The 27,631-nt window shown below is 52.1% G+C and overlaps 3 protein-coding genes and 1 pseudogene across 8 annotated transcripts; 1 reads left to right on the top strand and 3 right to left on the bottom strand.

Annotated features, from left to right (window-relative positions):
* Positions 1-627: 627 nt before the first annotated feature.
* LOC308426661 (selenoprotein K-like) lies at positions 628-879 on the bottom strand (annotated as a pseudogene). Its single transcript has one exon. The product of its transcript is annotated as a selenoprotein K-like (transcript).
* A 5,378-nt stretch (positions 880-6,257) lies between these two features.
* Positions 6,258-14,964, top strand: GCGR (glucagon receptor). 3 transcript variants are annotated; one of them, XM_080922253.1, is made up of 15 exons: positions 6,258-6,347; positions 6,534-6,777; positions 10,867-11,006; positions 11,089-11,191; positions 12,089-12,196; positions 12,273-12,394; positions 12,490-12,596; positions 12,692-12,848; positions 12,929-13,088; positions 13,163-13,223; positions 13,424-13,493; positions 13,788-13,876; positions 13,986-14,124; positions 14,191-14,232; positions 14,517-14,964. In XM_080922253.1, the coding sequence occupies exons 3-15, from the start codon at positions 10,944-10,946 to the stop codon at positions 14,754-14,756; spliced, it is 1,461 nt and encodes a 486-aa protein (XP_080778379.1). In that variant the 5' UTR covers positions 6,258-6,347; positions 6,534-6,777; positions 10,867-10,943; the 3' UTR covers positions 14,757-14,964. The 3 variants fall into 3 exon arrangements, with proteins under 3 accessions (XP_080778379.1, XP_080778380.1, XP_080778381.1); XM_080922254.1 differs by lacking the exons at positions 6,258-6,347; positions 6,534-6,777 and adding an exon at positions 6,998-7,171; XM_080922255.1 differs by lacking the exons at positions 6,258-6,347; positions 6,534-6,777 and adding an exon at positions 9,761-10,012.
* Positions 14,965-18,193: 3,229 nt separating this feature from the next.
* Positions 18,194-24,996, bottom strand: MCRIP1 (MAPK regulated corepressor interacting protein 1). 3 transcript variants are annotated; one of them, XM_080922372.1, is made up of 5 exons: positions 23,956-24,030; positions 21,071-21,123; positions 20,877-20,995; positions 20,020-20,121; positions 18,194-19,871 (listed from the first exon to the last, which is right to left on the bottom strand). In XM_080922372.1, the coding sequence occupies exons 2-5, from the start codon at positions 21,076-21,078 to the stop codon at positions 19,807-19,809; spliced, it is 294 nt and encodes a 97-aa protein (XP_080778498.1). In that variant the 5' UTR covers positions 21,079-21,123; positions 23,956-24,030; the 3' UTR covers positions 18,194-19,806. The 3 variants fall into 3 exon arrangements, with proteins under 3 accessions (XP_080778498.1, XP_080778499.1, XP_080778497.1); XM_080922373.1 differs by lacking the exon at positions 23,956-24,030 and adding an exon at positions 21,642-21,825 and having other exon boundaries at positions 18,195-19,871; XM_080922371.1 differs by lacking the exon at positions 23,956-24,030 and adding an exon at positions 24,953-24,996 and having other exon boundaries at positions 18,196-19,871.
* A 261-nt stretch (positions 24,997-25,257) lies between these two features.
* PPP1R27 (protein phosphatase 1 regulatory subunit 27) lies at positions 25,258-26,422 on the bottom strand. Its single transcript, XM_080924421.1, has 3 exons — positions 26,141-26,422; positions 25,888-26,038; positions 25,258-25,608 (listed from the first exon to the last, which is right to left on the bottom strand). The coding sequence occupies exons 1-3, from the start codon at positions 26,328-26,330 to the stop codon at positions 25,485-25,487; spliced, it is 465 nt and encodes a 154-aa protein (XP_080780547.1). The 5' UTR covers positions 26,331-26,422; the 3' UTR covers positions 25,258-25,484.
* Between the last annotated feature and the right edge of the window lie 1,209 nt (positions 26,423-27,631).

The following is a 27,631-nucleotide window of genomic DNA, read 5'->3' on the forward strand; positions in this document are numbered from 1 at the left end:
GGCTGTCCTCAAACTCAGAGAACTGCCTACCTAGATTCCCGAGGGCTGAGATCAAAGGCATGTGCTACTTATTCCTGGCTTTAACTTTTAAAGATAACTGTTCTCAGACACACCAGAAGAGGGCATCAGATCCCATTACAGATGGTTGTGAGCCACCATGTGGTTGCTGGGAATTGAACTCAGGACCTCTGGAAGAACAGTCAGTGCTCTTAACCACTGAGCCATCTCTCCAGCCCTAGTATTTTCTTTCTTTCTTTCTTTTTTTTTTTCTTCAGGACATGGCCTTTATTTCTTCCAGATCAAAGATTTTGGGTATAATCATATAAAGATGAAGAATCAAGTTTTGCAACCTAAAAATATTTACTTCTTAAATCTATATTAATACTTTAGTATATACAAAAAAGATAAGGAGACAAACATGTACATTTATAGAAATGCATGTCAGTCAGGCCAGATCCTGCAGAGGGAGTTCCCAGCATGACCTCATCCATCTGTGAGGACACAGAGCAGTCCTTGTTTGGACATACACCACCTTCCCTGCATGAGCCGCTCTCCACTTCTTGATGGCTTCCTTCTACGCACGTGTATGTCTAGTTGTCTGCTTCTCAGAGCAGACATTTACCTTCCTCATCCACCAGCCATTGGAGGAGGGCTGGGGCCAAGGCGGTGACTCATTCGACCCATTCTTCATGGAGAGTTTCTTGGTGACCCTCTTCCATCATCGTATCTGGAATCAGAGGGGCTCCCGTAGCCTCTTCTTTTCTACACATCTTGCTGAAAAATTCTGCTATTCCCCAGAAAAAAATCTGTTATGAAAGACAATCTCCATAGGGACTGATTCCGGCCATCCAACACTTGGCCATTTGAGATGTAAACCATCTTCCCTCCGGTTGCCCACTTCCTAGCGACAGAGAAGACCGGGCACCCTGATCTGTTTTTTTCTTTTTGAGACAGGGTTTCTCTGTGTGGCCCTGGCTGTCCTGGAACTGGCTCTGTAGACCAGGCTGGCCTCAAACTCACAGAGATCCACCTGCCTCTGCCTCCTGATGGCTGGGTTTAAAAGTATCTGCCACCATTGTCCAGGGTGTTCCGGTGTAGCCCAGGCTGGCCTGGGGTTCACTGTGTAATCCAAGCTGGAATGGAACCACAGACTTGACCCATTTCTCTAGACTGCCAATCTAAAGACATACTATGGCGTGACCCTAACTGGAACCGGGTGCAGCAGTGGTCGACAGCCCCAGTTTCACAGGAGGCTGAAGTAGTATTGCTTCAACCAGGAATTGAGCCAGCCTGAGTTACTTAGGGAGATCCTATGCTCTAAAGGTTTTAAAAGATGTATTTCATTTTTAATTGTGTGTACATGTGTGGATATGTATGTGAATGCGGGTGTCCACAAGGCCCAAGGCCTCTGAATTCCTCAAAACTGGAGTTACAATCAGATGGGCACTGGGTTCCCTGAGACTGTAGTTGCAGTTGGGTCTGAGCCATGTGGGTGTGGGGGATTGAACCTGGAAGGGCAGCCAGTGCTCTCAACTGCGGAACCATCTCTCCAGCCCCCTGAAGTAGAATTTCACCCCAGGTATATTAGTTATTGTCTAACGGTGTGGCAAAAGACTGTGAGGCCAGGCAGGGTTTATTTGGGCTTATGGTTCCAGAGAGAAAAAGAATTGGTCACTCCAGGCAAAGGTAGCCGCAGCAGGAGCAGCTGAAAGCTTCCATCTCTAACTGCAAACAGGAAACAGAGAGAGTGAACGCTCTGGCAATACACTTCCTCCAGCAAGGCCACACCTCCTGCACCCCTGGAACAGCACCATCAAGTGTGTTTAGCCAAGATTATGGGACACATGTTACCCAAACCACTGCACCTGATGTAGTGTACATCCCTTGCTACATAAAACCTTGTCTCAAAAAACGGGGGCTGTGTTACAGGATATTTGATCACAGTGTTAACCCCGAGATTGCATACCAGAAAAACAAACAAACAAACAAACAAACAACTTTTCTAGTTGTGGTGTGGTTCAGCCCTTAGCACACACCTTTAATCTCTCTGGCTGGAATACAGACATGGCCTTAGTAAACACCTTTAGTCCCAAAAAATGAAGGTAAAGTTTGTAGAAGGAAGTATCCATGTTTGAAAGTGATGTCTAATTGAGTAGCAGGCAAAATGACAAATCAGAGAAAGTTTGACAGAATAGGATTTGCCCAAGAGAGAGAGAGAGAGAGGAGGAGAAAGATCCCCGGGCTGGACAAAGACAGGTTTCAAAGAGAACAAGCTAGACACAGGTAAAGACAGAATGAGCCAGAGAATGAGAAGCTAGAAAATTAGAACACATTGCTAGAGTTAGTTTGAAGTCAAGCAGAGCAATTCAGGAGAGACCAAGAGAAGCCAGATTGAATCAGTCAGTATGGAGAGGAGTTTAAGCCAGAACAGCTGAGTTGACCAGCCAGCCAGAGTTCAGAAAGAACTAGAAAGGGGGAACTTATTCAGTCTCAGAGCCTGAAAACATGTTAGATAAGATTGTATGGGGGCTAGAAGCTTCCAGGACTAGACCTAGGTTGCAGACGGAGGCAGAAACCTCCAAGGCACAAAAGCATCAGGTGAACAAAAGTTACATCCACAGGGGTGGAGGCATTGAATAGGAAAAGAATTAAAAACATGTTTTTAGGGCTGGAGAGATGGCTCAGTGGTTAAGAGTGCTGACTGCTCTTCCAGAGGTCCTGAGTTCAATTCCCAGCAACCACATGGTGGCTCACATTCATCTGTAATGGGATCCATTGCCCTCTTCTGGTGTGTCTGAAAACAGCTACAGTGTACTCATATATAATAAATAAATACATACATACATAAATATTAAAAAATTAAAAAGGGCTGGGGATTTATTTAGTCCAGTGGTAGAGCATTTGACCAGCACGTGTGAGGCCCTGACTCGCTTCCTTTGTGCTGTCTTTATAAGTACATAGGTGGTTTGAGATGTTCACATAGTCTCGGACGTTGGAACACTTGGTCCCCAGCCTGTAATTAATTAAGGATCATCAGCAATTAAGACAACTTTCTGCTCTTTCAGGGGACCAATGTTTGGTTTCCAACACCATTGCTAACTCCAGGGAATCCAGTGTCCTCTTCCAGACTTTTCATGTACCTGTGTGCGCCCACACATAGACACACACAGATACATATACATACACATTAGTTAACAAAATAAATCTTTTTTACCCAGGCAGCCTGAACTTCATAGCCCTGGGTTATCCTTAGGTACAAAAGGAGGCTGGAGGAGATGTCTTCAGCTACATTGAACTTCTGACATCAGCCTGAGCTACAGAAGATCTTGTCATTAAAAAAAAAAAAAAAAAAAAAAAAAAGTATTAAACTACTACAATAAGGGACCTAGAAGACAGCTCAGCAACGGTCTGTATGCACCAAGCCCCGATTCCACTCCAGCAGGGCCGAAAACAGAACTGGGAAAGAAGTCCAGACATGGTGGAGAATGCCTGGAATCCCAGCAATCGGCAAGTGCTAGTGGGAAGATCAGTAGTTCAAAGTCATCTCACCCACATCCCACATCGACAGTTCAAGGCTGGCTTGTGGTATCTGAGATCCTGAGAAGGGGAGAGGGAGGGAGGGAGGGACCGAGAACTCAAGATGTCTCTAGAAGGCAATACTACAAATCTGCTGTGTCAGGGTGGCCCCTGCATCAGTATCTTTGCCTCTTTCCCTGAATTGCCACATCTCATGTTTTCTGACCAAATCTGCAGCCTGTCCTGGAACACAAAGTGCCGTACTTCCTGAGAAGTCCTTCTCCCTAAGAACCCCTAATGGTGACAACGGAGGACAGGCGCCTTTGGGTCCCCTGGTCCAGAGACACTGGCTGGCTACACGTGGGAAGGCCCCTCCCCCCTCATTCTCAGCTCTACTCTGTTTATGTCTTTTGATATGAAGAACTCAGAGCTAAATGGCCAAGGGCAGGGACACTTCAGTTAGGGTCCTTGCAATAGGACCTCAGTCTGCTGTGCTCAGAGCACGTCCTGTGGCTCAGGGGACTCTGGTACATCAACCTAAAAGATGCTTGCTGAAGGCAGACAAGGGTAGGGGGAGCAGCTAAGACAGATGGAGGCTGAGGAGTCTGTGCTCACGCTTGTGCTCAAATTGAATTCTTGTTTAATTTAAGAATTTTACATCTATTTCTTTATTGTAATTGAGTTATGCATGTGTTGGGTGTGGTTTGCGCATGCTACAGTGGACAGCTCGAGGTGGCTAGCTCTCTTCTTCCACCATGAGGGATCAAGAATCGAACTCAGTTCCTCCAGCTTGGCGGCAAGCAAGCCACCTGCTGAGCTATCTTGCAGCCCCCAAACGGTATTTCTAAATTTTTAATTATTAAGGGCGGGAGAGATAGCTTCGTGGTTAAGAGCACTGGATGTTTTCCCATAGCATCTGAGTTCTGTTCCCAACACCCACATTGGGCCTTATAACTGTGTATAATTCTAGTTCCAGGGGAATCTGACACACTCTTCTGGCCTCTGGGGGCACTAGGTACTCATGGGATACACATTCGTGCAGACAGAATAACCCATACACATAAAATTAATTAATTTAAACCATATCTTTTTTTTATTTTTAAGGGTGTGGTGGTATATGCCTTTAATCTTAGCACTCAGGAGGCAGAGGCTAGCCTAGTGTATGTAACAAGTTACAGGACAACCAGGGCTACAGAGAGAAAGAGAGAGAGAGAGAGAGAGAGAGAGAGAGACCCTGTTTCAAAAAAAATTATCATATGAATGTGTGTACGTGTTTGCACATGTCTGTGCCAGTGTGTATGGTCAAAGGTGTGTATGGTCAGAGGTGTGTATGGTCAGAGGTGTGTGTGGTCAGAGGTATGTGTGGTCAGAGGTGTGTGTGGTCAGAGGTGTCTTTCTCTATCACTCTCTGCCTTCCTCCTTTGTGACAGTGACAGGGTCTCTCAGTGACCTGGAGGTCACTGTTTTTCAGGAGACTTCAGGGAGGTAAACAGAGAGCTCATCAGGGGTCAGCCTCATTGCAGCCAGCCCGGGCATTGCTCTCCCATGCTCTTGGCCTGGCCTCTTTCTGCTGCCCTGTCCCCAGTCTGTCCGAAAGGTCCTTACAAAAAGCAAGTCCTGCATCCTCCAGGGAAGACTCACCTTGAGGTGCAGGAAGTCCAGCTGAGCCACAGAACCTAGACAGAGGCAACTGCAGACCAGAGCCTGCTCCCACTGTGCCCTGGCCACTAGGCCTAGCACCTCCAGCCCAGTGCCACACTGGTGCAGAGTTCCTGGTACCCCTTGTCCAGTCCCTAAGTCTCATTAGGGGTCACAGAGGGGCAGACCTTGGCCGTGGAGCTCAATGCTCCAGCCTGTGTCCCAGGGAGGGGAACAGGCCCGGAATGAAGGAGGGGCCGTATCTATCCTTCAGCCTTGCACAAGTGGCCCCCACAGGGTAGCGGAAACAAACAGGCCTTTGCCTTCTAACCTTTGCCTTCTGACTATTGCTTGGATCAAAACAGAGAGGGCAGCTCCCTGTCAGGATGTCTGGTGGACTCTTTGGAAAATAGGGAAACAGAAGACAGAGCCCCCAGGAGCATCCCTTGTCCTGAATGCAGGCAGGATCTTCCTGTGGACCTTAGAGACTTATACAAAGCAGGAGTTGCCTACTAGGCACTGGAAGGTGGACCAGCTCACCAGTGAGAGGACCCATAGGTTGGGACAAAGGTCCCAACATCCCCTAAGATAGAAATGAAATCCCAGAAAAGCACAGCATCTGAACAAGGAACGGAACCAAGGCCCATGGGGAGTTCTGAGGAAGGGTCAGTGGGTGACAGAGAAGAGACCATATGTGTTCCAGATGAAAGAGACACTTGGTAACAGACTGGCTTCCCAAGAGGGGCCTTGAGTTCTTTAGTAGATGACCTGCAGGTAAGAGGTGGAGGAGAGGACACAGGCATTGGAGACTTGGGGCTCAGAGGACTGGTCTAGAGACCGGAAGTGTGAAGGGAGTATCTCCATGAAAGATGGAGAATATGAGAACCCGTTCTGAAAGCCACAGCTACACAGAGAACTTTCTAGAAAGCGCCATGACCCTCAGTGTTACAGGATGAGAAGAAGCCATAGAAGTGGAAGCCCAAAAAACACCCATGGGAGTTTCTGACCCTCAGGTCACTGGGCAGGAGGGGAGATGAAGCAATGCTCCAGGGCTTATGGGGTGGAGCAGTGGAGTTCGGGAGAATGTCTTCTCCAGGGTCTAGGGGCGAAAGGCAGGCCTGCGGCTCAGAACATTTGACTCCCTAGAAAAGGAGGTATCTAGGAAAGGGCTGTGGGAAGTGCGGTCAGGCCAGGTTAGTAGATTGTCGAATGAGTGGTGTTGCTTGGGGTCCACAGGGCATGTAACCTGGAAAAGCTCTAAGAGGCACCCTTAGTAGATCACGTTGTCTGAAACCTGCAGAGCGTCCCATATACCCTGACCTCCCCCACCTCTACTACCACTCACGGTGCCTGTGTGACTGCTGCCATTTTCCACCCAGGAGCCAGATGTGGTTAAGTAAGAGACTTAATCCTTCTGGAAAATCAAGACCGCAAACCGGAACGCAATGATGCGACCCCAGGATGGTGGACATTGCGAGCGAAAGGGGCGCTCTGAGTCACATGTTGTTCCCTTGGCGAACTCGGACCCACCAGGACCCGCACCTGCCAGGTCAGGAATCGCCCGCGGAGGCTCTCTGAAGTCCAGGGTGCGCAAGATTGGATCCTCAAGGTTACAGAGACCTGGTGAGGGTTCTTGGAAGGGACCCATGGGGTCGGATCCGGGTCAGGGCGGGCTCCTGTGTGCCAGAATGAAGGGGGAGTGAGTGCGCGGGATGCAGATCTGCAGGGCAAGCTCGGCACCGGGAGAGGGTCTGGGAACTCGGTGCAGATCGGCTGCACTAAGCGCGGGCGCGGACCCTCATCTCTCCCCCTCCCCCGCGGGCCGCTCCCGCCCCCACTCCCTCCCCCTTCGCCGCCGCCCAGCGTCGCCGCTGGAAAGTTTGCTAGCGGCTGGCTGGCGCGGAGCTGGCGCCGACCCCGGTCTCAGAGCTGCGGAGACCAGTAGCCGCCCGCCCCCAGATCGGAGCGCGCTCGAGGACCTCGAGGAGCCCAGTCCTGGCCCCGGCGACTGAGCACAGTGAGCACTAGGGTCGGGCCCCGAGGGGACAGTCCCAGGTGGTCTGTGGGGTGCTGAAGCACCAGCGTGACCTGGGCGCGCAGAAGAGGGGAGCCGGGAACTGGCCCTCAGGCCTGGACGCAAGCCAGCTGTCCCTGGGGTCTTTGGTGTCGGGGTTCTCGGCTCCCGTCTAACACCTTAGTTTTCAGGCCGGGGAAATGTGTCCCACTGCCACGGTTAGTGTCACCTGATTCCCTAACCGTCTCCGGCAGGTTAGGGGTCTCAACTTCTCCTTCTTTCTGGTCTCTGGGAGCGCAGTCTGGGAGGTGGGAGAGTGTGGGTGCAGGCGTGGATCCTGCTGCCTCATCACACGCTCAACGTCCGCTGGCTTCCAGCCCCTCACACACCAATGGCTTGTTCATCCCCTTCGGATGGATTCGCTTTACCTTCCTATGTGTCCCGGATCTCTAGGACTTCCTAGCAGTGTTCCAGTCTTGCCGGCGACATGTGTAGGCACCGTGCACGGAGGGTTCTTCTTCCGCAGCTCACAATTTTTTACTCTGACCCCTGGGAGCGCAGGTCACTGCCCTTGTTTTGCTCCCGGCTCCCCAGAGACCCCCCCCTTCCCACTTCAGACCTGCGAAGTTTTCTGTCGCGAACCGACTGATCCCTCACCTCTGGGTTCTCGCATCCTCCGAGGATCAACCAGGGATATTTTGCTGTTCTGTCTTGGAGACATAGAAGGGGGAATCTGAGCTCGCCCAAGTTGGTGGGTATCCCCGCCCCCTTTCCGGGGAGGAATGAGGTTTTGTCATAGTCTGTGGCCCCTGATCCAGTCCCTGCCACAGGACTATGACCTGGTCTAGTTTCTCTGTTTTGACTAAAACACCCTTCCAGTTAATAACTCTGGGGATTTCTAAGATCAAAAAAAAAAAAAGTTGCTACTTTTCCAACTTTGGCGCCTAAGGAACATAGAACAGTACCCCCCCATACCCCCCCACACCCTACCACCCTCCCATGATGCCTTCCTCTGGCCACTGGGCCATCTATTTCACACCCTCGGCCACCTGCAGAGAAAATCGGTGGCCACACTGCAAACACCCAAGTGTCCTTTGTCCTGTTGGAGCTTGCTGGGGGCAGTGGTGTCATGGGACAATGCCAGTCCAGGTGGCTGGTGTGTCAAATATGTGCTGTGAAGAAGGGGGCGTGATCTAAAAGCAATACAGGCTGACATCTTAAGGATTCAGGCTCTCTCATCTTCCTTACTTCACCTATAGCTGGGTCTCACTGAGAGATTTCAGCCGCCTGGTTCAAGAAGGGAAGAGGGTAGGGTCTGGTCTACTGTCCCTTACACCCATCTGTTCCCTGCTGGGGAGGGTAATAAGGTGGAAAAAGGGCCAGACCTGCAGCTCCAGACACAGCGCCCACACCTGGCTGCCTGTCACCCTGAGTATTTATCAGAGTTGATGGGCTCTGTCTGCACAGGGTACAGAGCTTGCAATCCTAGCCTACTGATGACACAGACCACTCTCTGTTGGGGAAAGGGAAAGGTGCCGTGTTGGTCTTCATACATTTGCTCTCTTCACAGGACTCAACTCGCTGAGAGGTCACGGGACCCAGTGGGTATGAGCCCGCCCACTATGGTCTGTGTGCTCAACTGTGCGTGGAAGGAGGTCCTCAAGGATCTCAGTCTCACCTCTGCTGATCTTGGTTATTCACTTATTTGGGGATTTTTTGGTGTTGTTGCTGCTTTGTTTTTAGGGACAGGGTTTCTCTGTGTAGCCCTGGCTGTCCTGGAACTCACTATGTAGTCCAGACTGGCCTCAAACTCAGAGATGCTCCTGCCTCTGCCTCCTGGCTATTGAACATTTACATGTTCTGACTGGGCTGTGGAGGCAGAGCTGGGCTCTAAGGACCATCTTCCCTTACTCTCTTGTTCTTCATCCTTGCAGGATCTTGGACCATATCCTTCCCTGCCATGCCCCTTCCCTGCATCTCTACTCTCCATCTACCCACGTCGATCATCCCTTATCACTGTCACTCTGCCCTGAAGCCTTCCCATCTCTACCCTTCCTGTTTGAGGTCTCTATGAGACCCCGGCATCTCTGGGGTGGAGGTCAGGTGTATTGTGTTTGAAGAGCCAGCTTCTGGCTTCTCCATACCCAGCACACTAGTAATCTGGGATGGTTTGATGCATATCAGGAGAGTCATGCCACTTGGTGACCTCAGAGGTAGGGACACCTGAACTGCTTTCTCCTCAACCTGTCTGCTGCTTTGTCCCCAGCAAGGACCCTCTACTCTGAGGGTATTTTGCCCTGAGGTTTAGGTATCAGAGATCTGAAACCCTGGATCTTGCCTCTGGCCAGACCCTGTTGACCAAGAGCTAGGCTCAGGAGTCCCTTAGGTTGCGAGCCAGGTATGACTGAAGGAGGTATAGGTACAGGAGGGGAGAAGTGAAAGGGAGCCTATCAGGTTGCTGATTCTAGAACTACACCGGGCTCATCACAGCAGGCTGAAATCCAGGCGTCTGCTTTTCTGTTTTTCTTTTTCTTAAAGATTTATTTATTTTATGTATACGGGTATCACTGTCTTCAGACACACCAAAAGAGGGCATTGGATCCCATTACAGATAGTTGTGAGCCACCATGTGGTTGCTGGGATTTAAACTCAGGATCTCTGGAAGAACAGTCAGTGCTCTTAACCGCTGAGCCATCTCTCCAGCCCTGGGTCTGCTTTTCTGACAGTTGGGTTCTTCCCTCTCATCCCCACCTTCTCTTCCCTCACCCCGTTGTATGTTGTCCTGGCTGGCACTGAACTGTGGATAGAACTCTTGCTTCTTTCTCCTGAGTGCTAGGACTACAGGTATGTGCCACCATACCTGGCTCTATCTTGTATATTTTGTTTGTGGGTACACAGGACAGACGCCCGTCTCAGCCCTAGGAACTTGTAGTTTGACTTCTTATAGGCCCCAAGAGGCTCTTTGCTTTTCTGCCATGAGAATCCATCAGACCTATCTTAGGGTTTTACTTCTGTGAACAGACACCATGACCAAGGCAACTATTATAAAGATGACGTTTAATTGGGGCTGGCTTGCAGGTCCAGTCCATTATCATCAAGGTAGGAGCATGGCAGCATCCAGGCAGACATGGGGCTGGAGGAGTTGAGAGCTCCACATTTTGTTCCAAAGGCAGCTAGAAGAAGGTAGCTGACATTCGTGGTTTCTACTGCCCAGGACCTGTCACTGGCCATCCCACATCTTGCAGAAAACAGGCAGAGGTGTCCTTCATTTGGGCCCTGGCTAGAAGCTGCCCTGTAATAAGGGCCAAGCGTCGATGGGCCTGGGCACCATACCATCACTCTCTTTATCCCAGGTCAGACTGCCTGGCTAGTCATCTTTCCCAAGGGCTAAGAATAGGCACAGATGTCTAGGCCAGGACAACGTAACAGAGGAAGGAGGTAGTGGCTGAGTTGAGGTACCACTCTGAGATATTTGGATGACCAGATAGGGAGGTCATTGCTTTCAGCCAGCCAACCCCGTGCAGCAGGAAAACAGTTGCCCGAAGTCACCTGTCTCTTCTGAATTGGCACGGAGAGTAACTCACATGTCTCCTCCCCACACCTCAGCTATCAGGAGGCCTTAGGATCACAGGCTTGGTTTTGGGGAACAGGATGCTCTGTAGATTTTCTCCAGACTCCACTATTCTTGTTCTCTGCAGCCTGAGGAGAGGTGCACACGCCCCAAGGACCCAGGCGTGCCACCTCTGCCAGATGTGGGGGGTGGCTACCCAGAGGCATGCCCTTCACCCGGCTCCACTGTCCCCACCTGCTGCTACTGCTGTTGGTGCTGTCCTGTCTGGTGAGCACTGTGCACCCCATGCCCTGCTCAGAGGGTTGCTTGCTCTTCACACAAGTGCTTACGGTTCTCTGGTCTTTCCCAGCCAAAGCCACCCTCTGCCCAGGTAATGGACTTTTTGTTTGAGAAGTGGAAACTCTATAGTGACCAATGCCACCACAACCTAAGCCTGCTGCCCCCACCTACTGGTGAGTCGCACGTACAGACTCCTGTGTCCTGTCACTCTGCCTGAATGTGCAGTCGGCGTCCTTATGGGGATGTAGTAGTAGTAATGATGGCTTTATAATGTCCAGTCAGTTATAGGCCAGGTGACTGACCTCCAGAGGCAGTGGCTTCCCCAAGGCTGCATGTTCAGGAATCAGTAGGGATGAGGAACTGCCTCTTTGTTGGTATGCTCTGCTCTCCCTCCCTGCCGTGGGATGCTGTCCTTCCTGCTGCTGGATGCCCTCATCCCTAGCTGATGTCTTTGCTGTCATCGCTCACACTGGGCAGACAGTGAAGAGGGACAGGGTGGGTGCCAAGAGGGAGAAAGATATGGGAGCAATTGCTGGGCCTGGAAAGGGTGCCAACCAAACTGGAGATCAGCATCTGGAAAGAAATGAATTACCAGGCAGGAGGGGCCGGTGAGATGGCTCAGCGGATGAAGACTCTTGCTCTGGGGCCCAGATAAACAATTCTTGCAAGCTGTCCTATGATCCTATATGGTGGTGTACACACATGATGCTTCTGAGTGCGTGCGCTTGTGCACACACAATACACAAATGAGCAAACAAATAAATAAATGTAAAAATCTTTTACAATATTTTTTAAAAAAGAAGACATAGAGAGGAAAGACCCAAAGTGGGTTTGGTGTACATTTGAGATGTTTTGGAGGAAACGTGTGCCTTGGGCAAACACAAATGTTGCTGGGCTGGAGAGAGGGGTAGTTGTGGAGTCTAGAAGGCAGGATAACTGGCCAGGGGATGCCCATTGTGGCCCACATCAGGGAGACAGCCCCTTTAGATGCAGGCTCAGTGAAGTGATAGGGATGCTCAGGGAGGAGGGATGGTCCCTCCTCCATCCTCCTCCATCTTTCACCTTTGCAGAGCTAGTCTGCAATAGAACCTTCGACAAGTACTCCTGCTGGCCTGACACCCCTCCCAACACCACTGCCAACATTTCCTGCCCCTGGTACCTGCCTTGGTACCACAAAGGTAACAGTGGAGTGCCTGGGAAGCTAAGGGGGCGGAGCCTGGGAGTGGTTGACCAGAGCTTGCACCCATGTCCTAGTGCAGCACCGCCTCGTGTTCAAGAGGTGTGGGCCCGATGGGCAGTGGGTTCGAGGGCCACGGGGGCAGCCATGGCGCAACGCCTCCCAGTGTCAGATGGACGAAGAAGAGATCAAGGTCCAGGTCAGCTCTGGGGAGTATGGGGAGGTGTCACAGTGGGGCTGTGTGGAGCCAGGGGATATGGCACTGCTCAGCCCTACTCCGCCTCTGCTTTGCAGAAAGGGGTGGCCAAGATGTATAGCAGCTACCAGGTGATGTACACTGTGGGCTACAGTCTGTCTCTGGGGGCCTTGCTTCTTGCGCTGGTCATCCTGCTGGGCCTCAGGTACATTGCTGTCACTCCTAGCTAATACCCGTTGTGGTGGTGGTGGGGCAGAGGGACAGGGCAGGGGTGGTGCTGACACTTCGTCCACCATACAGGAAGCTGCACTGCACCAGAAACTATATCCACGGAAACCTGTTCGCTTCCTTTGTGCTCAAGGCTGGCTCTGTGCTGGTCATTGATTGGCTGCTCAAGACACGCTACAGCCAGAAGATTGGAGATGATTTCAGCGTGAGCGTCTGGCTCAGTGATGGGGTGAGCCCAGATCTGACTGCTCCCAGTCTGTGTGGGGTGGCAGGGTGTCGTGAACCCCACTCATGCCTCACATTGCTCAGGCGGTGGCTGGCTGCCGAGTGGCCACAGTGATCATGCAGTACGGCATCATAGCCAACTACTGCTGGTTGCTGATAGAGGGTGTGTACCTGCACAGCCTGCTGAGCCTTGCCACCTTCTCCGAGAAGAGCTTCTTTTCCCTCTACCTGGGCATTGGCTGGGGTGAGTAGGCTTGCTGGGGGAATGGGGAAGGAAGCTAACCAGAGCCACAGGACCACAGCTGCTGCTTCCCACAGGTGCACCCCTGCTGTTTGTCATCCCCTGGGTGGTGGTCAAGTGTCTATTTGAGAATGTCCAGTGAGTATGAGCTGATAGGGTGGGCTGGAGCAGTTGGTGAGGGGATGAGGCTAGAGAAGTGTGAATCCAGTGTCTGGACCTGGGTTTCAGTGAAGACCCTGTCCTCTCCTTTCCAGAGGCACTCAGTAAATCCCAGCAGATAGGGAGGGGTAGGGGCTAGAGAGTGGCATCCCCAGTAAGTGAGCAACTGGTCCCTGCAGGTGCTGGACCAGCAACAACAACATGGGGTTCTGGTGGATCCTGCGTATCCCTGTCTTCCTGGCCATACTGGTGAGGAAATAAGACCCCTGCTGCATCAGCAGAGAAAGGGCCACTGGCCTAGCTCTCCCAGGTCTTTCCTTCCTCAGCCAGAGGATGGAGGGTGGGTACTTCCAGCACTCACTCAAGAGCCTGTGCACACTGGGCTGTGGGTCAGGTTGCCCATTCTTGGTGGAATGCCTGCCAGCCCCAGTGCCATGTGTCCAGGGCTAACTTGGCAGCAGCCTCACCTGTAGCAGGGACCTAGGGCCACACAGAACACAGGAGGTGCTCAGGCTGCCCCTGATGTCTGTCTTCCTCACACAGATCAATTTTTTCATCTTTGTTCGCATCATCCATCTTCTTGTGGCCAAGCTGCGCGCCCGTCAGATGCACTATGCTGACTATAAGTTCCGGTGGGCAAGGGCAAGGGGTCTAGACTGGAGAGGGGTGGGGTTGGGTGGTCGGTGCCTTTGTGGGGAAAAGCCCAGGATCTGGCAGGGTTCTCAAGCTCTGTCCCTGCAGGCTGGCCAGGTCCACACTGACCCTCATCCCTCTGCTGGGTGTCCACGAGGTGGTCTTTGCCTTTGTGACTGATGAGCATGCCCAGGGCACCTTGCGCTCCACCAAGCTCTTTTTTGACCTGTTCCTCAGTTCCTTCCAGGTGAGTCTCCACCGTACCTCCTCCCTGGGGCCTAGAGTGCTGTCCCTAACCACTCTCTTTCTCCAGGGTCTGCTGGTGGCTGTTCTCTACTGTTTCCTCAACAAGGAGGTAAGTGAAGCTGGGAAACTATCAGAGCTGGTCCTGAGGGTGGCCTTGCCCTCGTACGGCCATACCTTCACCCCATTATTATGGCTGCATGTGTTGGATGTCATGTCCCCCTAGACCCTCAGGGAGTTCCATGTACGAGGTGGTGACAAGTGACCCTGCTGAACTCAATGTGAAACTTGCCTTGCTTTGAGTCTGCTTAGATTGAGGCTGGGCACCTCAGAGCAGTCCAGGCAGGATCTTAATGAGGTGGGTTGGCAGAGTGGCCCTACCCCTGGCTCCTTCAGGTGCAGGCAGAGCTACTGCGGCGTTGGAGGCAATGGCAAGAAGGCAAAGCTCTTCAGGAGGAAAGGATGGCCAGCAGCCATGGCAGCCACATGGCCCCAGCAGGACCTTGTCACTGTGATCCCTGTGAGAAGCTTCAGCTTATGAGTGCCGGCAGCAGCAGTAGGACTGGCTGTGAGCCAGTCTCTGCGGAGACCTCGCTGGCCAGTAGTCTCCCGAGGTTGGCTGACAGCCCCACCTGAATCTCCACTGGAGCCCAGCCAGGCTGGATTCAGAAAGGGCCTAACAAGACAACCCAGAGCCAGACGCCTGGCCAAGGCTGAAGAGACAAAGCGAAGACAGCAGCTTGCACTGTCCACACGCCCTACCCTGTCCTATCTTGGAACAGGCCACACTGATGGAGTAGGATTGGATATGATGGAGAAGCCATGCTGTGACTATGTCATGAGTGTCCCCATGTGTATTGGCATGTTCTGTGTACACAGCCATTTCCTTCAGTAAAAAGCTCAAGTAGGAGCTGCTGCTCGAATCTTGGACAGCCGGGCTTGAAGCACCCAGGGAAGGTGTTTGGGAGACTGGGGAAGCTCAGGTAGGAACAGCTCTGATGGGCACCACAGTCACCAGGGGGAGAGCGCTAATGCAATCCAGGAAAGAACCGTATCTGAAGCAACACTTTGGGGTAGAAGCCCACTTCCTCGAGGATCACCCTGAACCTAAGTTGCCCCTTGAGGAAGTATGCGTGATACAGGCTCTTAACTAAGCCATGTAAGCCAGAGCCTTACTGAGCAAAGGCAAGTCCAGAATGGAACATACAAGAAGGGCTGGGGTCAACCTCTAGGTGGTCCCTTTGGCCATTGCTGTGATGCCTACCTAGTAGAGTGTGGAGATAGGGTGGGGGTGGGGAAAGTCAGCCAGGTGCCTCTGCTCAAGTTGATGTAGAAAATGGTACAGGACCCTGGGGGAGGGGTGCACATGGCCAACAGCAGGCCACGTGGGCTGTAGCTGCTCAGGCAGAGCCAGGCTAATTGAAGCAAATGAAGGGACAGGAGGCCACTCAGGAAAGGTAAATAGAATGACTCACCTGCCGAGCCAGGCACTGGGGCCTGAAGGGGGCCTTACCCTGACACCTTCCCAGTGTCTGGGTGCAGCAGGGAGGGAAGTGGAGTATGGTGGGCATAACCCAGATGGGCATCTGAATTACTGGGACTGGTGGGAAACAAAGGGCTGGAAGCCTGTAATGTTGGCTGCATTTGCTGGAGACCACAGGTTCTTGACTCTGTAGCCTTAGGAAGCTTGTCTCAGACCTCCATGCTCCAGGCCCCAGATCCTGATTCTACTGAGCTGTGGACACCTAGGTGCCTGCTGTGGGCACAAAGCCACTCCAAGCCAGCACCTGAGTACATACATTCTCCTTCACGCCAGCTGAGCTCAGGGTTGGTGACTGCCTTGGGGGTTGCAGCTCACTTGGGGCCTCCTGACAGCCCTCCCCATCCTGAGTCCCTCTGCCCTTGTCCTCCTTCACCCTGTCCCCATCTCTGTCCCCAAGGGAACTGGTACAGGCTGGTTCAGGCAGGGCAAGAGGTAGGAGCCAGGTAGGTTCACCTAGTCAATGAATAAGAACTATGACTGGACAGCTCCACAGTTCGGGGAGGGAGTCTCCACCTCAGCCCATACCCATGCAGCATCATTTTTACTTCAGGAGACCCTATTTCTTCTCCAGGCCTCCATCCAGTACTGCATATCAGCCTCCTTCCCCCAAAAGAATGTTGGGTGCTAGCCAGCAAAGTGTGTGAGTGTGCATAGGTACCGTAGGGAGGGACAAAGGAGTATGAAGGTGTGTCCCCGTGGATGACAGGTGGAGCAGGTATAGAAATACTCACTGTTTCAGAGGTGTGAGTGACAGTGACGGAGCTGTGTGCATTACAAGGAAGATGACTTGCATGTGGTCCCCTAGAATCTGGTGTGTGGACATTCCTACTACCAAAGTGATGGTGGACACTGAGGGAACAAAACAACAGCCACTGACCATCAAGGGTCAGACTCAGGAGAGCAGAGCTGTGGACTAAAGGAGGGACCTGGAGCTAGAAAGTCTCCTGAAGAAGGTGAAAAGGAACAGGTGGGTGGCGTTCAGGCTCTAGGATTAGTATACAGCAATGAGGCAAACACAACCACATATGATCACACTTGGGAGGTGAAGGCAAGAGGAGGAACTCCAGGCCTGGAACTATATAACAAGTCAAAGACTAGCCTGGGCTACCTAAGACTTTATCTCAAAAACCAAAACAGACACCCTAAAGGTGCCTGCTGTAGTCACCTTTACTCCCAGCACTTAGGAGGCAGAGGCAGTTGGTTCTCTGTGACTTTGAGGCCAGCTTGTTCTGCATAGTGACTGTTAGGACACCAGTATCAAACCCTGAAGGGCAGAGGACAGAGAGCAGTGGTAGAGCGCCTGTCTACCATGTGTGAAGCTGCTTAATCCCCAGGACCACAGGGAAGACAGGATGCATGCTGGGCATGGTATGCACGCTGGGCATGCTGCTGGTGTGCACGCTGGGAAAGCTGGTGTGCACGATGGGCATGGTGTGCACGTGCAGCCTCAGTGCTACGAACAGGAGGATCCATGGGGCTTCCTAGCCAGTCTGTCCCAATTGGTAAGTGCTTTAGACCAATGAAAGACCTGTCTCAAAGGGGGCAGGGGGCTTCCTGGAGATGGTACTCCAGGGGGTTCTCAAGCCACTACTCACGATCATGAATGCACGACCGCACACACTCATACACGTACAAAATAAAATAAAAGGAAGGAGAAATTAGTAATTCCAAGGGGCAGGAGGATATAAATTAAAAAACAATTTACCATATGGTTTACTTCTGACTATGAACACAAACACAATTGTCCTATTGTGATGTAACCAAAATGACAGGAAAAAGCACTCTGAGGGCTGGGAATACAGCTCAGTGGTCAGCGGTGGCACTGCACCTGCCCAGTGGGACCCTCACACTGCAAACCGGATGTGCTGCCGCGGGCCTCCAACACCTAAGCTTACCAAGATGAAGGGAAGAAGGGTCAGAAATTCAAGGTCACCCTCAGTCACACAAGGGTGAGGCCACCTTGAGATCCCATCTCAAGGAAACAAAATCAAAGTCACTGCTGAGGCTAGAGACAGCTTTGCAGTCAAGAGCACTTGCTACCTTGGAGAGGTCTGGAATTTAGCTCCTGGCATCCACACTGGTCAGCTCACAATTGACTGTAACTCCAACTCCAGGAAGCCAGCATTCTCTGTTGGCTCCACAGATACTCTCTGACACACACAGAGTTAGCCAGGTGTAGTGCCACACCCCATTAGTCCCAGCACCAGGTAAGCAAAGGCAGGTGGATTTCTGCAGCTTTAAGGCCTGGTCTACATAGCAATATAGTGAGTTTCAGGATAGCAAGGGCTACATAATAAAACTGTTTCAATAAAAAACAAACAAATGCACAAGCACACCATTAAAAACTGGTCAGGCTTACATTTCAGGGGCGTTTAGGTATGTGAAGTGCTGTCTGGCACTGGGGTCGCTCTATGGGGCCAACCTTGTCAAGAGAATCCATGACTGACTATTGGCAGCAGGCGCCTTGCCTGGGAAACCACACAGGAATCAAGTACTGATTATAATCACCTTAAGAGGTTGGGACTTGACAGTTTTGCTGAAGGTCGTGTGTGTGGCATAGACTCAGGCAATCTAAGCTCATTACCCCTGGAGAAGATGGAAGCCCCCGAAATGCTCTAGTGCAACTGAGATGAGATCAACACCACTAGGAGGCAGAATGTCCTCAGGTGAGGACTTTACTTAGTCCCTCAGTGGACACACTGATATTCTGGGCAGAGTGCCCACACACCATGTCCTGGTATCCCCTGAGCCGTCCACATCCCTTCCAGTCCTGACAATAGGAAGTCGATTAGGTAACCCATGGCCTAGGACACCGAGTGTCTTCAAACAACCTAACAGGCCCCGGAGAAAAACTAACAATACCGCGATGTGGGGGGTGGCTTGGCACCTAGAGCAGCTATTACTCAGTGCCCTGTCTTTCCTGCACCTCCCTGGGGAGACTTGCCTTGCCCAACCCACACCCAGGAGATGCCTCTGGGGGCCACTTGAGCCCCGGAATACTCTTCTGGGAAAGCATGTTCCTGAAATAAATTCCATTTTGGCATCTTCTCAGGAGCAGGAGCATTCCAGGGCTGTTTCCATGATTGAAGGTCAAATGCGAGCAGGTCTCTCTTGGGTCCAGGAGCCCTGGGCAGCCAAGGAGCAAATGCTCCCGAGTCCATAGCATGGCTGAAGAGTACTAACTACTTCCAGAACTCCATTGGAGGTGTGTAACTTGGATAAAAGTAAGACTTGGCTTTACTACCCACCAGACTACTCTGGGGGGCGGGGGGAGCTGAGGCTTACAGACCTGCAGGGCAGCTCTGTGGGCTTCAGGTGGGGCCTGACAGACTGCCAAGAAGCCACTTCCAGTGCCACCCGCCTTTATTCACAGACCCTCAGTCTCCAAAGCTACAGACACTTGGATTCAAGAGGGCACAGGAAAAGGGGGTCTTGGTGATCCTCCCAGTATACCCCAGAAAGCCAGGGCAGGCCTGGCAGCACCACTCCTCCAGGGTCAGCCTTAATGCCCTGTGCAAGGGCACTGCTGTGAGCACAGGGCTGCAGGTACCAGGACACAAGGCCTGGTGGCCCTCAGAGAGCCAGCACTGTCCTAGGCCCAGAGCTGACTCGACTCTGAAACTGGGGCAAGGAAAGGTCAGGATGCACAGTGGGGATGGGAGGGGAGCTCCCCAAATGTCCAGGGCAAAAGAATAGCAAGTCTCCATGGAGAGAGCCACACTGGATGCAGGTGGGACTGCACATGTCCTACTTTCTGGTCATTTCAAGGTTCCAACAGCCGAAGAAACAGAGGTCTCCTTTTTTCCTTCCTGACCTTAGGTAGCCAGGAAGGAGGGGTGAGGCATGGCAGGTAACAGCAGAGGGCTAGACAGGTAGGGCCAGGTGCTACCCAAGATGCAGCTGGCCAGGGGAAAAGGACAGGAACTGATACAGCCAGGCTCCTGTTCCCCCAGTGACAGGGGCACCTTGAGACCCTGGAGAGTAAAGGAAGGGCCTTGATCATCAATCCTGCTTGGTCTGGGAATTACAGCCTGCTGGAGCACACTCTCCTCCCCCCTCCCAGGAGCGGCGTCACAGGAACAGAGGAAACCAACATCAAGTGCACCCTGATCTTCTGGAGGCCAGGGGAGGGCGCCAGGCACTCTAGGACTTCTTGGCATCCTGCGTGTTCCGGCGCTTCAGGTCGCTCAGGTCGATGGGCTTGAAGGCTGTTAGTGGACAGTCTGGTGGGTGCTGGGAAGAGGACCCCCATGCACTCCCCACTACTGGAGGCTCCCAAACCCAGGTGCCTTAGAAAGGACACAGTGTAAGCAGGAAGCAGGAGCCTTGTCAGCTCCCCAGGTCTACCCTACTCACTCTTCAGGCTGGGGTTGGGAACTTTCTCCACATATTCCTCCACTAGGCACCGCTCACCACTGGACAGCTGGCTGCGCAGATCTCGCTCAACACCCTGCCAGGCTGCAGCAGACAACAGGTTCAGTGCTCAGCAGTCCTCAAGCCAACAGAGCATTCTGTTCCTGATGCCAGGCCAAGCAGACCTTCCTGTCCACCAACATGCAACCCCCACCCTACCAGTCTCCCTCCATTAGAAGTGGGCTTGTTTTGTTTTGGCTTGGTTTTGGTTTTGTACATAGGGTTGCTCTGTCTAACAGCTTTCTCTATTTGGGACCTCAAACTCTCAGAGATCCACCTGCCTCTGCCTCCTGAGTGTTAGGATCAAAGGTGTGCACCACCACACCTGGCTTCTTGAGGGTGTCTTGGAGAGTCCTCCCTCACGTATCAGCTCCTCCTGCTCCTGCTCGGAGGCCAGGCCCTTCTGTGCAATGGCCTCCCCACACCACAGAGGCCCCACCTATTCCCCATTTATCCCACCTTACTTCCCAGCACATTTTTTCAACTCTAACCACACAGCCTCCGTCTGACAGCTTTAGTGAAACACTGTGTTCACAGCTACCTCCTCTCCCAGGAAGCCTCCAGGCCTGAGGACTGTCTCTAAGATCCTGCCTTTTCCAAGCTTCCACCCACACTCCCCACACTCTCTTCTTGTGTTGTCATCCAAGGTCCCTCTGTCACCAGTCTTGCATGTTCTAGAGGTTAAAGCCACTTAAATATGGTCTCCTCCTCACTAAGGGTCTACTGTCTCGGACCTAAAAGTGTAAGGTGGTGAGGCATTCACCCCAGCAGGCAGTACAGCAGATACTGAGTGCACCAACCTTCATAAATGAAGCGCACATTCTCTTCATGCGCTGGTGTGAAGATCTCGCTGCTGTTGGTGGGAGAGCGGGGGCTGCTATTCCTCTTGCCGTTGTAGACAACTCTGGAGACAGGAGAGCTGGGGAAAGCCCCATGTGTGAGGAGAGAGTAAGAGGAGAGCTGGAGTCCCAGCTCCCACACACACCTGACCCACCTGGTCATTGCTGGGATGTCTAGTCCTACTGGTTGGCTGCTGGATCCCGCGGCCTATAAAACAAACCCAAGACACTGGAGCTGTCAGCCTTCCAGCAGAAAAACAAACAAACTATGTGATCCTGAGTCTGCTGGGAATCCTCAGACTGGGCCCAAGACTTGAGTGGCCAGTGGGTTCCAAGCAATCCTGACAGGCTATGGAGTGTCACTGTCATTCAGAGAATGCCGAGGGCATGAGCAAGCCAGATGCTGCATAACTTAGCCACATCTCTAACCCACTCCTGTCTTCAGCCTGCAGACCCCAGCTCTGCCTTAGAGGACTGTTTCTTAGGACATTCTTAGGACAAAGCCTAAGAATCGGCCTCCTAACTGCCCGTGGGAACTTTATGGTGAGAAAACCATCTATCCTGGAGCTCAGTGACATTTGACAAACGACTCAGTCTCCTGATCCCACAGGAACACTGGAGAATCAAGAAGCAGACAAGGAGGAGGAAGGAAGCAGACTGGACCTGGGGTACAACCTCTTTATAGGCCAGGGGTCTTCTACTGCTCTAAGTGGCTACCTTACCAACCTGCACACACACTTTTCTGTCCTAGATTCATTGATGCTTCTGAGGTGGTGCCTGCCCCCTATGCCTCTCCCACCCACACAGTTCAGGTGGCCACATCTTTCAATGGCCTCCTGGTTTGTACATATATACCATGCCCTCTGCCTGGGTGCTTTTGCTGGCACCAGCCCAGCTGGCAGCAGGCTTTATGTTTGGTGAGGCAGAGAGAAACCTGAGCATGTTTACTGGCAAGGAATGTAGTATGACACCACATGAACTGGGTCCCTAAAAGATTGGGTGTTACTGGGGTCCAGGGCCAAAGCAAGTACAATGAGCTACAGAAAATGGTAGTCTCCAGAAGTGCCAAGGATGGTTAAAAACCTTATCAAATTGCAGACAGGCATCTGAGATCACAGACTATTGCTCAGCAGCCCAAGGAAAGGGCGTGGTGGTCTAACAAAGATTACCCATAGAAGAGGGACACCATTTTGAGTGAGCCCTACTTCAAAAGACTTCATGAAGTGCCCAGGATGATAGCAGGAGCAGAGATCAGAAAAGGCTACCTCTGCACCTAACACTTCCTGCTGTTTTGTGTTGTTTCCTCTTTCTGTTTACAAGTGTCTAGCCATATGTTCCATCGACTCCACAATGTTCTTCTGGGTCTTTTGCAGTTTGTATTTAAAAACAGGAAGCCCAGGGCAGCCTCAAAAATCACTGTGTAGTTGAGGCCAGCCAAGAACCCTTGATCCTCCTGATTTTGTACCCCAAGTTCTGGGACTACAGGCATACTCTATCATGCCTGGGATAACTCCACAATACCCTTTCTTTTCATCTTTGAAATGGATTGTCCTAATAATCCCTAACATCAAAGCCTAGCAGGTCTTTTTTTTTTTTTCTATAAATCTAGGGTCTCATGCATGCTAGGCAAATGCACTACCTGAAGTATAATCTCACCCTTTCACTTTTCAGACAACGCCTGTTACCCAGGCTGCCTAAGAAGGCCTTGGACTTGCAATCCTCTGCATCAGATACTGAGTAGCTAGGCTAAGGCTCCACTGTGTGTGTATATTGTATGTGCAGTTTTTTTGTTTGTTGAGTGAACTTGTAAGACACAGCTAACAATGATGGCATCTTAGATCTGATGATCCTCAATGACATATCCAGGGGCCAAGGACTCCCTCCATTAATATACCTCTACCTGTGGCCCTCCCCAACCCTGCTGCCCCAGCTTCCACTAGCTCCACAGCAGACAGTGGACACACACAGTTGTCAGTACAGTTTCTCAACACTTCTCCATCACTCTCCAGTGGGAACCAGTTGAGCTGTGCACTGTCACAGAGCTCTTGTTTCATGTGTTTCCTGTGTCACCAGCTACTATCCTCAGGTCGCAGTAATAAACTCGACAGTTTCCTGTTGAAAGACTATACTTCCCAGCTTTCTTTGCAGACTACAGTCATTTCTACCCCTATACAGAGTCACATCCCATCTTCCTCTGCAGGCATTTTGGCGATCTGCGCACAAGAATGACAGGACCTTGCCTGTGAACACATAAGGTCTCGCCTAGGGTCAGACCAAGGTTTTCTTTCCACCTTCAGTCTCTCTATAGCTGCCTTTTAAAAATCTAACAGAAGTACCTGTCCAGCCCTCCCCCCAACCCCGGTCAGAGGCCCTCCATCCCCTGTGTCCTCCAGACAAGGGGTCTGGGTTCCTCATTGAACGTGAAGTGGTCACAAAGAGTTTCCAGGTCCTCCTGTGCCAATGTAGATTGAAGCACAGCTGTATGAAGACCAAACCGTGAACGAAGGGCCTGTAGCTCTTCAGCCAACACAATAAAGGATATGACAAAGCCATAATAATCTATCCCAGAAAAAGCTAATGATGAAAGGGATACTATAGACCACTGAGTATATAAGGCAGAAAAGGTGTAATCAGCTAATACTTAAAACGAAGTAGAGACCCAGAATCACAAAGGTCACATCAGAGCCTTGCCAGGGAGGACCACAGGGCAGCCTGTGCCGGGAACTTTACACACTGTTCATGGCCCTATCACAGTTGGCCAGGAATCTCATAGTCCTATTTCAGAGGATGAAGCAGCTGTCACCTAAGAGGTGACCTCAATGACTCCCAGTCCTGACACAACCCAGGGGCTTCAAGGCTGCAGAAGCTGGAGAGGGTGCTAAAATGCTCATTATCTCTAAGCTTGCCTCAATTCCTGTGTGCATCCTACATCCCTGGGGATCCAGGACTCTGCTAAATACATCCAACATGTCAAGCACATCAGATGCTAGGTGGTCATACTTTTCTGCCCACCAAAGCGACAATGAAAGTGTTCCCTCACCACAATCAATGGTGCAACGGCTGGTCCTTCTGGAACGTCTGTCCAAATTTTGTTTCCTTCCTTCCTTTCCACACCCCTTCTAGAAAAAAAGGTATCATGTATGTATACCTGGCTGGACTTAAAATTTCTGATCCTTCAGACTCCGACTCACAAAGTGCTGGGATGACAAATATGTGCTACCACTCCCTGCCTGTATCCTTTACAAATTGTGAGGCTTTTTTAGTTAATGACTGACCAGTCAAGCAGGAGCCACAGTGCTGTGACAGGTTGGGCCTGCTTTTGGATGACGGGGACAGGTCTTCAGACCTAGAACGTGTATCCTACCCTTTCCCTGGAATAGCAAACTGTTAGATATTTCTCAACTGGACCCAAACCCAGGCCCTTCTTCTGGAAGACCTGACTATTGTTGCTCTCCTGTCAAATCGCTGTCTAAATGTCCTGGACACTCTCCAGAAACCCACTAGCTGATCTCAACTCAGTGGGGATCTCTGCTTGAGCATGCCCTCTGTTGGAAACATGGCGTCTAGAGGAAAGACCATCTTATCTGGGACCACCACCCCAGGATCTGGACTGCTTTTGTCAACAGGGGTCCGATACTTCCGGCCACCAGTCCGTCCAGCTTGCGGACTGACCGCCGACAGGCCCTGGACTTGCGCAGAGCCACTGCATCAGGACAACTGGGATGTGCGGGCAGGGCAGGTAACCGACAAGGACGCCGGCGCGTTTTGGGGGGCCGGTCTGCGCAGCCCAGAAAGCAGGAAGCGCCGTCAAGGGCTGCCCCAGGACCGAGGGCGTCGATTTCCCGGGGGCGGCCCGGCAAAAAAGCCTCCTCCAGGCTGCCGCCACGTCCGCACCCCGCGACGACAACTGCCTCGTCGCTCCCCGCTCGGGTCAGGCGACCCAGCGACACCAGGGCGGGGCGGGGCGGAGCGGCCAAGGTCCTACCGAGCCCGCCGCGCCCCGCCCCGCCGCGCCTCCCGCGCCGCGCCTTCCTCACCTCGCCCTCCTCGCCGCCGCCGCCGCCGCCGCTTCCAGTGGGCCGGCCGGAAGTGACACAGCGCGCAGGCGCAAACGGCGCGGGCCACGTGATCGCCGGCGAACGGAGCGCGGCGAGGTCGGAGGCGCGCGAGGTCGTCCCGGAAACACGGGTGGGTGTGGGGGGAAGGGAGGGGTTGCCCGGCATCTCTGAAAGACAACGCCGGCGGACGAGCCCTGGACGCTCATTTCCCTGGCCCTGTGCTGCCAGCTGGCCCCAGCGTACCTGACGATGGTTTTGCACTGGACTGCGCTAATCAGTCACCATCACAGCATGGGAATCATGTTTATTGAAAAAGTACAAAGTATCGCTATAAAAAAAAAAAAAAAACCTGGAGAAAAAGCCAGGCCAGAGAAATAGGTATAGGTGCCCCACAAGTCCTAACCAGCGTGGCTGCCTCACTGCGCGTTCAGTGGGCACTTTAGTCCCTGGGGCAAGGTGCTTGCTTGCCTCTTCTCCAAAGAGACACAAGCCCTCAAAAGGGCAGGGCGGGTCAGTCCATGCTGGTTCCTTTGAAGAGTTCCACCAAGTCCTTGAAGTCCGGGTCAATAAGGTCGGAGGGCAGATCGCCATCATCATTGGCTGCATCTCTGTCTGCCCCCAAAGAGATGAGGTACCTGAGGTGTGAAGGGCAGGTGGTTAAAGCCTACTCAGCCCACCCTGGGGCTAGAGGGCTTGAATTTTGGGGTCACCTGTTTGTTTTTTCCAGGCAGAGTGGAGGAAGAAACCTGACCCCCTGGAAGCTCTGGTCAGATTTTCCAGCTTGCTCTAAAGTTGCAATCGGGTAGAAACTGCCAGGATCCCTGAGTTGCTGCCTACATCCTCAGAGCCATATTTTGGGGGCTCCACCTGGAGGGATTAGGACGAAGCCTCTAAACCGCGTTCTGTCGCCTCACCTGGCTATGTCAGGGTATCCATCGCTGCAAGCAATATGCAGTGGCGTCCAGCCTGTCTCATCCCGTTGGTGGATGTCAGCACCATATTTGACTAGCAACTTCACACACTCCAGGTTTCCAGAGAGCACAGCTTCATGCAGAGCAGCCAGGCCTGGGCAGGGTGGGAACACACAGGTCAAAGCTATAATCCTATGAACAGGATTTTCTCTGCCTCCGTAAGGACAGAAGACTGGTCTCTCAGTTATCTACTCACCCGAGGGGTGGATAGTGTCTAGGGAGACTTTCCGAGCACGGATAAAGCGCCCCACCTGCTCCAGGTCACCTTGTCGGATGTGGTCCAAGAAGAGCACATCATTAGGGAACCGCACACTCCGATCGGCCAACAGCCTCCGCCTTCGCTGTCGGGGGCTGTAGCGAGCGTAGCGGGCTGTTCTGCTGGGCATTCTGGGATTGGGGTGGGCTCTCTCTGTGGTACCCTACTTCGGTGGGTATGAGTAAGAAATATGCCAACCAGACCAGATCTGGGTAAGCTCTTCTGCTTGATGGAACCTCGATTCCAGCTTATATAGGGCTTGTGAGGCTATATAAAGCCGCACAGTCATGCTTGCAGACGCGAGGGGCTGAAACTGAGCTGCTCCCCCCTCCTTGAGCACAGGATCATGTTTAGTGTCTCATCTTTCTGCACACCTGTCGCTGTGTCCGGCCAAAGGGGTCAGATCCTTCCTGGCTACTACTCCTTGCCTGCAGCTGGACTTAGAAAGGTGCCTTATAGAGGACAGAAGGACCAGGGGAGAGTCCATGAAGAAAGCTGTGGATGTGAGTTCAAGGGCATCAAGAAGTTTGAAGGCTCACCTGTGTACCTGCTGGAAGCTGAGTTCCCTCCCCATCTGAAGACCAACTGATCCATTTTCGTTTAGGAGACAGCCCTGTCCATTTTGTAACGTGTCACTCTGGGACATCACACTGGCATCTCAACTCTACAGTTAGATCAACACTACTAGTCCTATGGGACTCACACACACACACACACACACACACACACACACACACACACACTCATGCCTCTGGTCTGGGTTCTGGACAGTTTATGGTGTCATGTTGAAGGTGTCATTCAGTCTGTTTCTAAGAGTCAGGGGATGGTGTCCATTATAGGTGGAGAAAGGGACCCCATACATTAGCTCCTTGCTTTTGCAACAGCTTCAGCCGTGGTCTCAGGTGATGCTTGGTTTGGGGGTATGAGACTACCTGGTAGACGGAATGCAAGAACAGAGCTGAGCAAGAAGAGCCCAGAAGCTTAGCTATGGAGCTACGAATAGCTCCCAACTCTACAGCTTCCCCTGCATTCCTGAAAGCTAATGGTTGGCTCTGCCATGGCTGCTGTCACAAAGCAACGCACATTGGGCAGCTGACGACCTCAGACTAGGAAGGGCTCCTGAGGGAGCCTTTGCACCAAGCTTACCAGCCTCTGGAGCTTACCAGCCTCGGTCCTTGGTGGTCTTTGGTTTCTAAAAGTATCCCACAGTCTCGACATTTATATCCAATGGCTGCTGTCTATCCCTGTGTCTAAGTCCTACCCCCCAACACACACACACTCTTAGATAGAGTCACTGGCTTTGTAACTCAGGCAAACTCCTGAGCATCCTGTCCCCCAGTTCCCACATGCAAGTAGTTTCCAGTTTGGCCAGTCCTGAACTCAGAACTTTCCCTCGGGCTTCTCAAATAAATGCTGGAATCACAAGTGTGT

Source organism: Micromys minutus (assembly GCF_963924665.1).
Source record: "Micromys minutus genome assembly, chromosome: 10".
Taxonomy (NCBI): domain Eukaryota; kingdom Metazoa; phylum Chordata; class Mammalia; order Rodentia; family Muridae; genus Micromys; species Micromys minutus.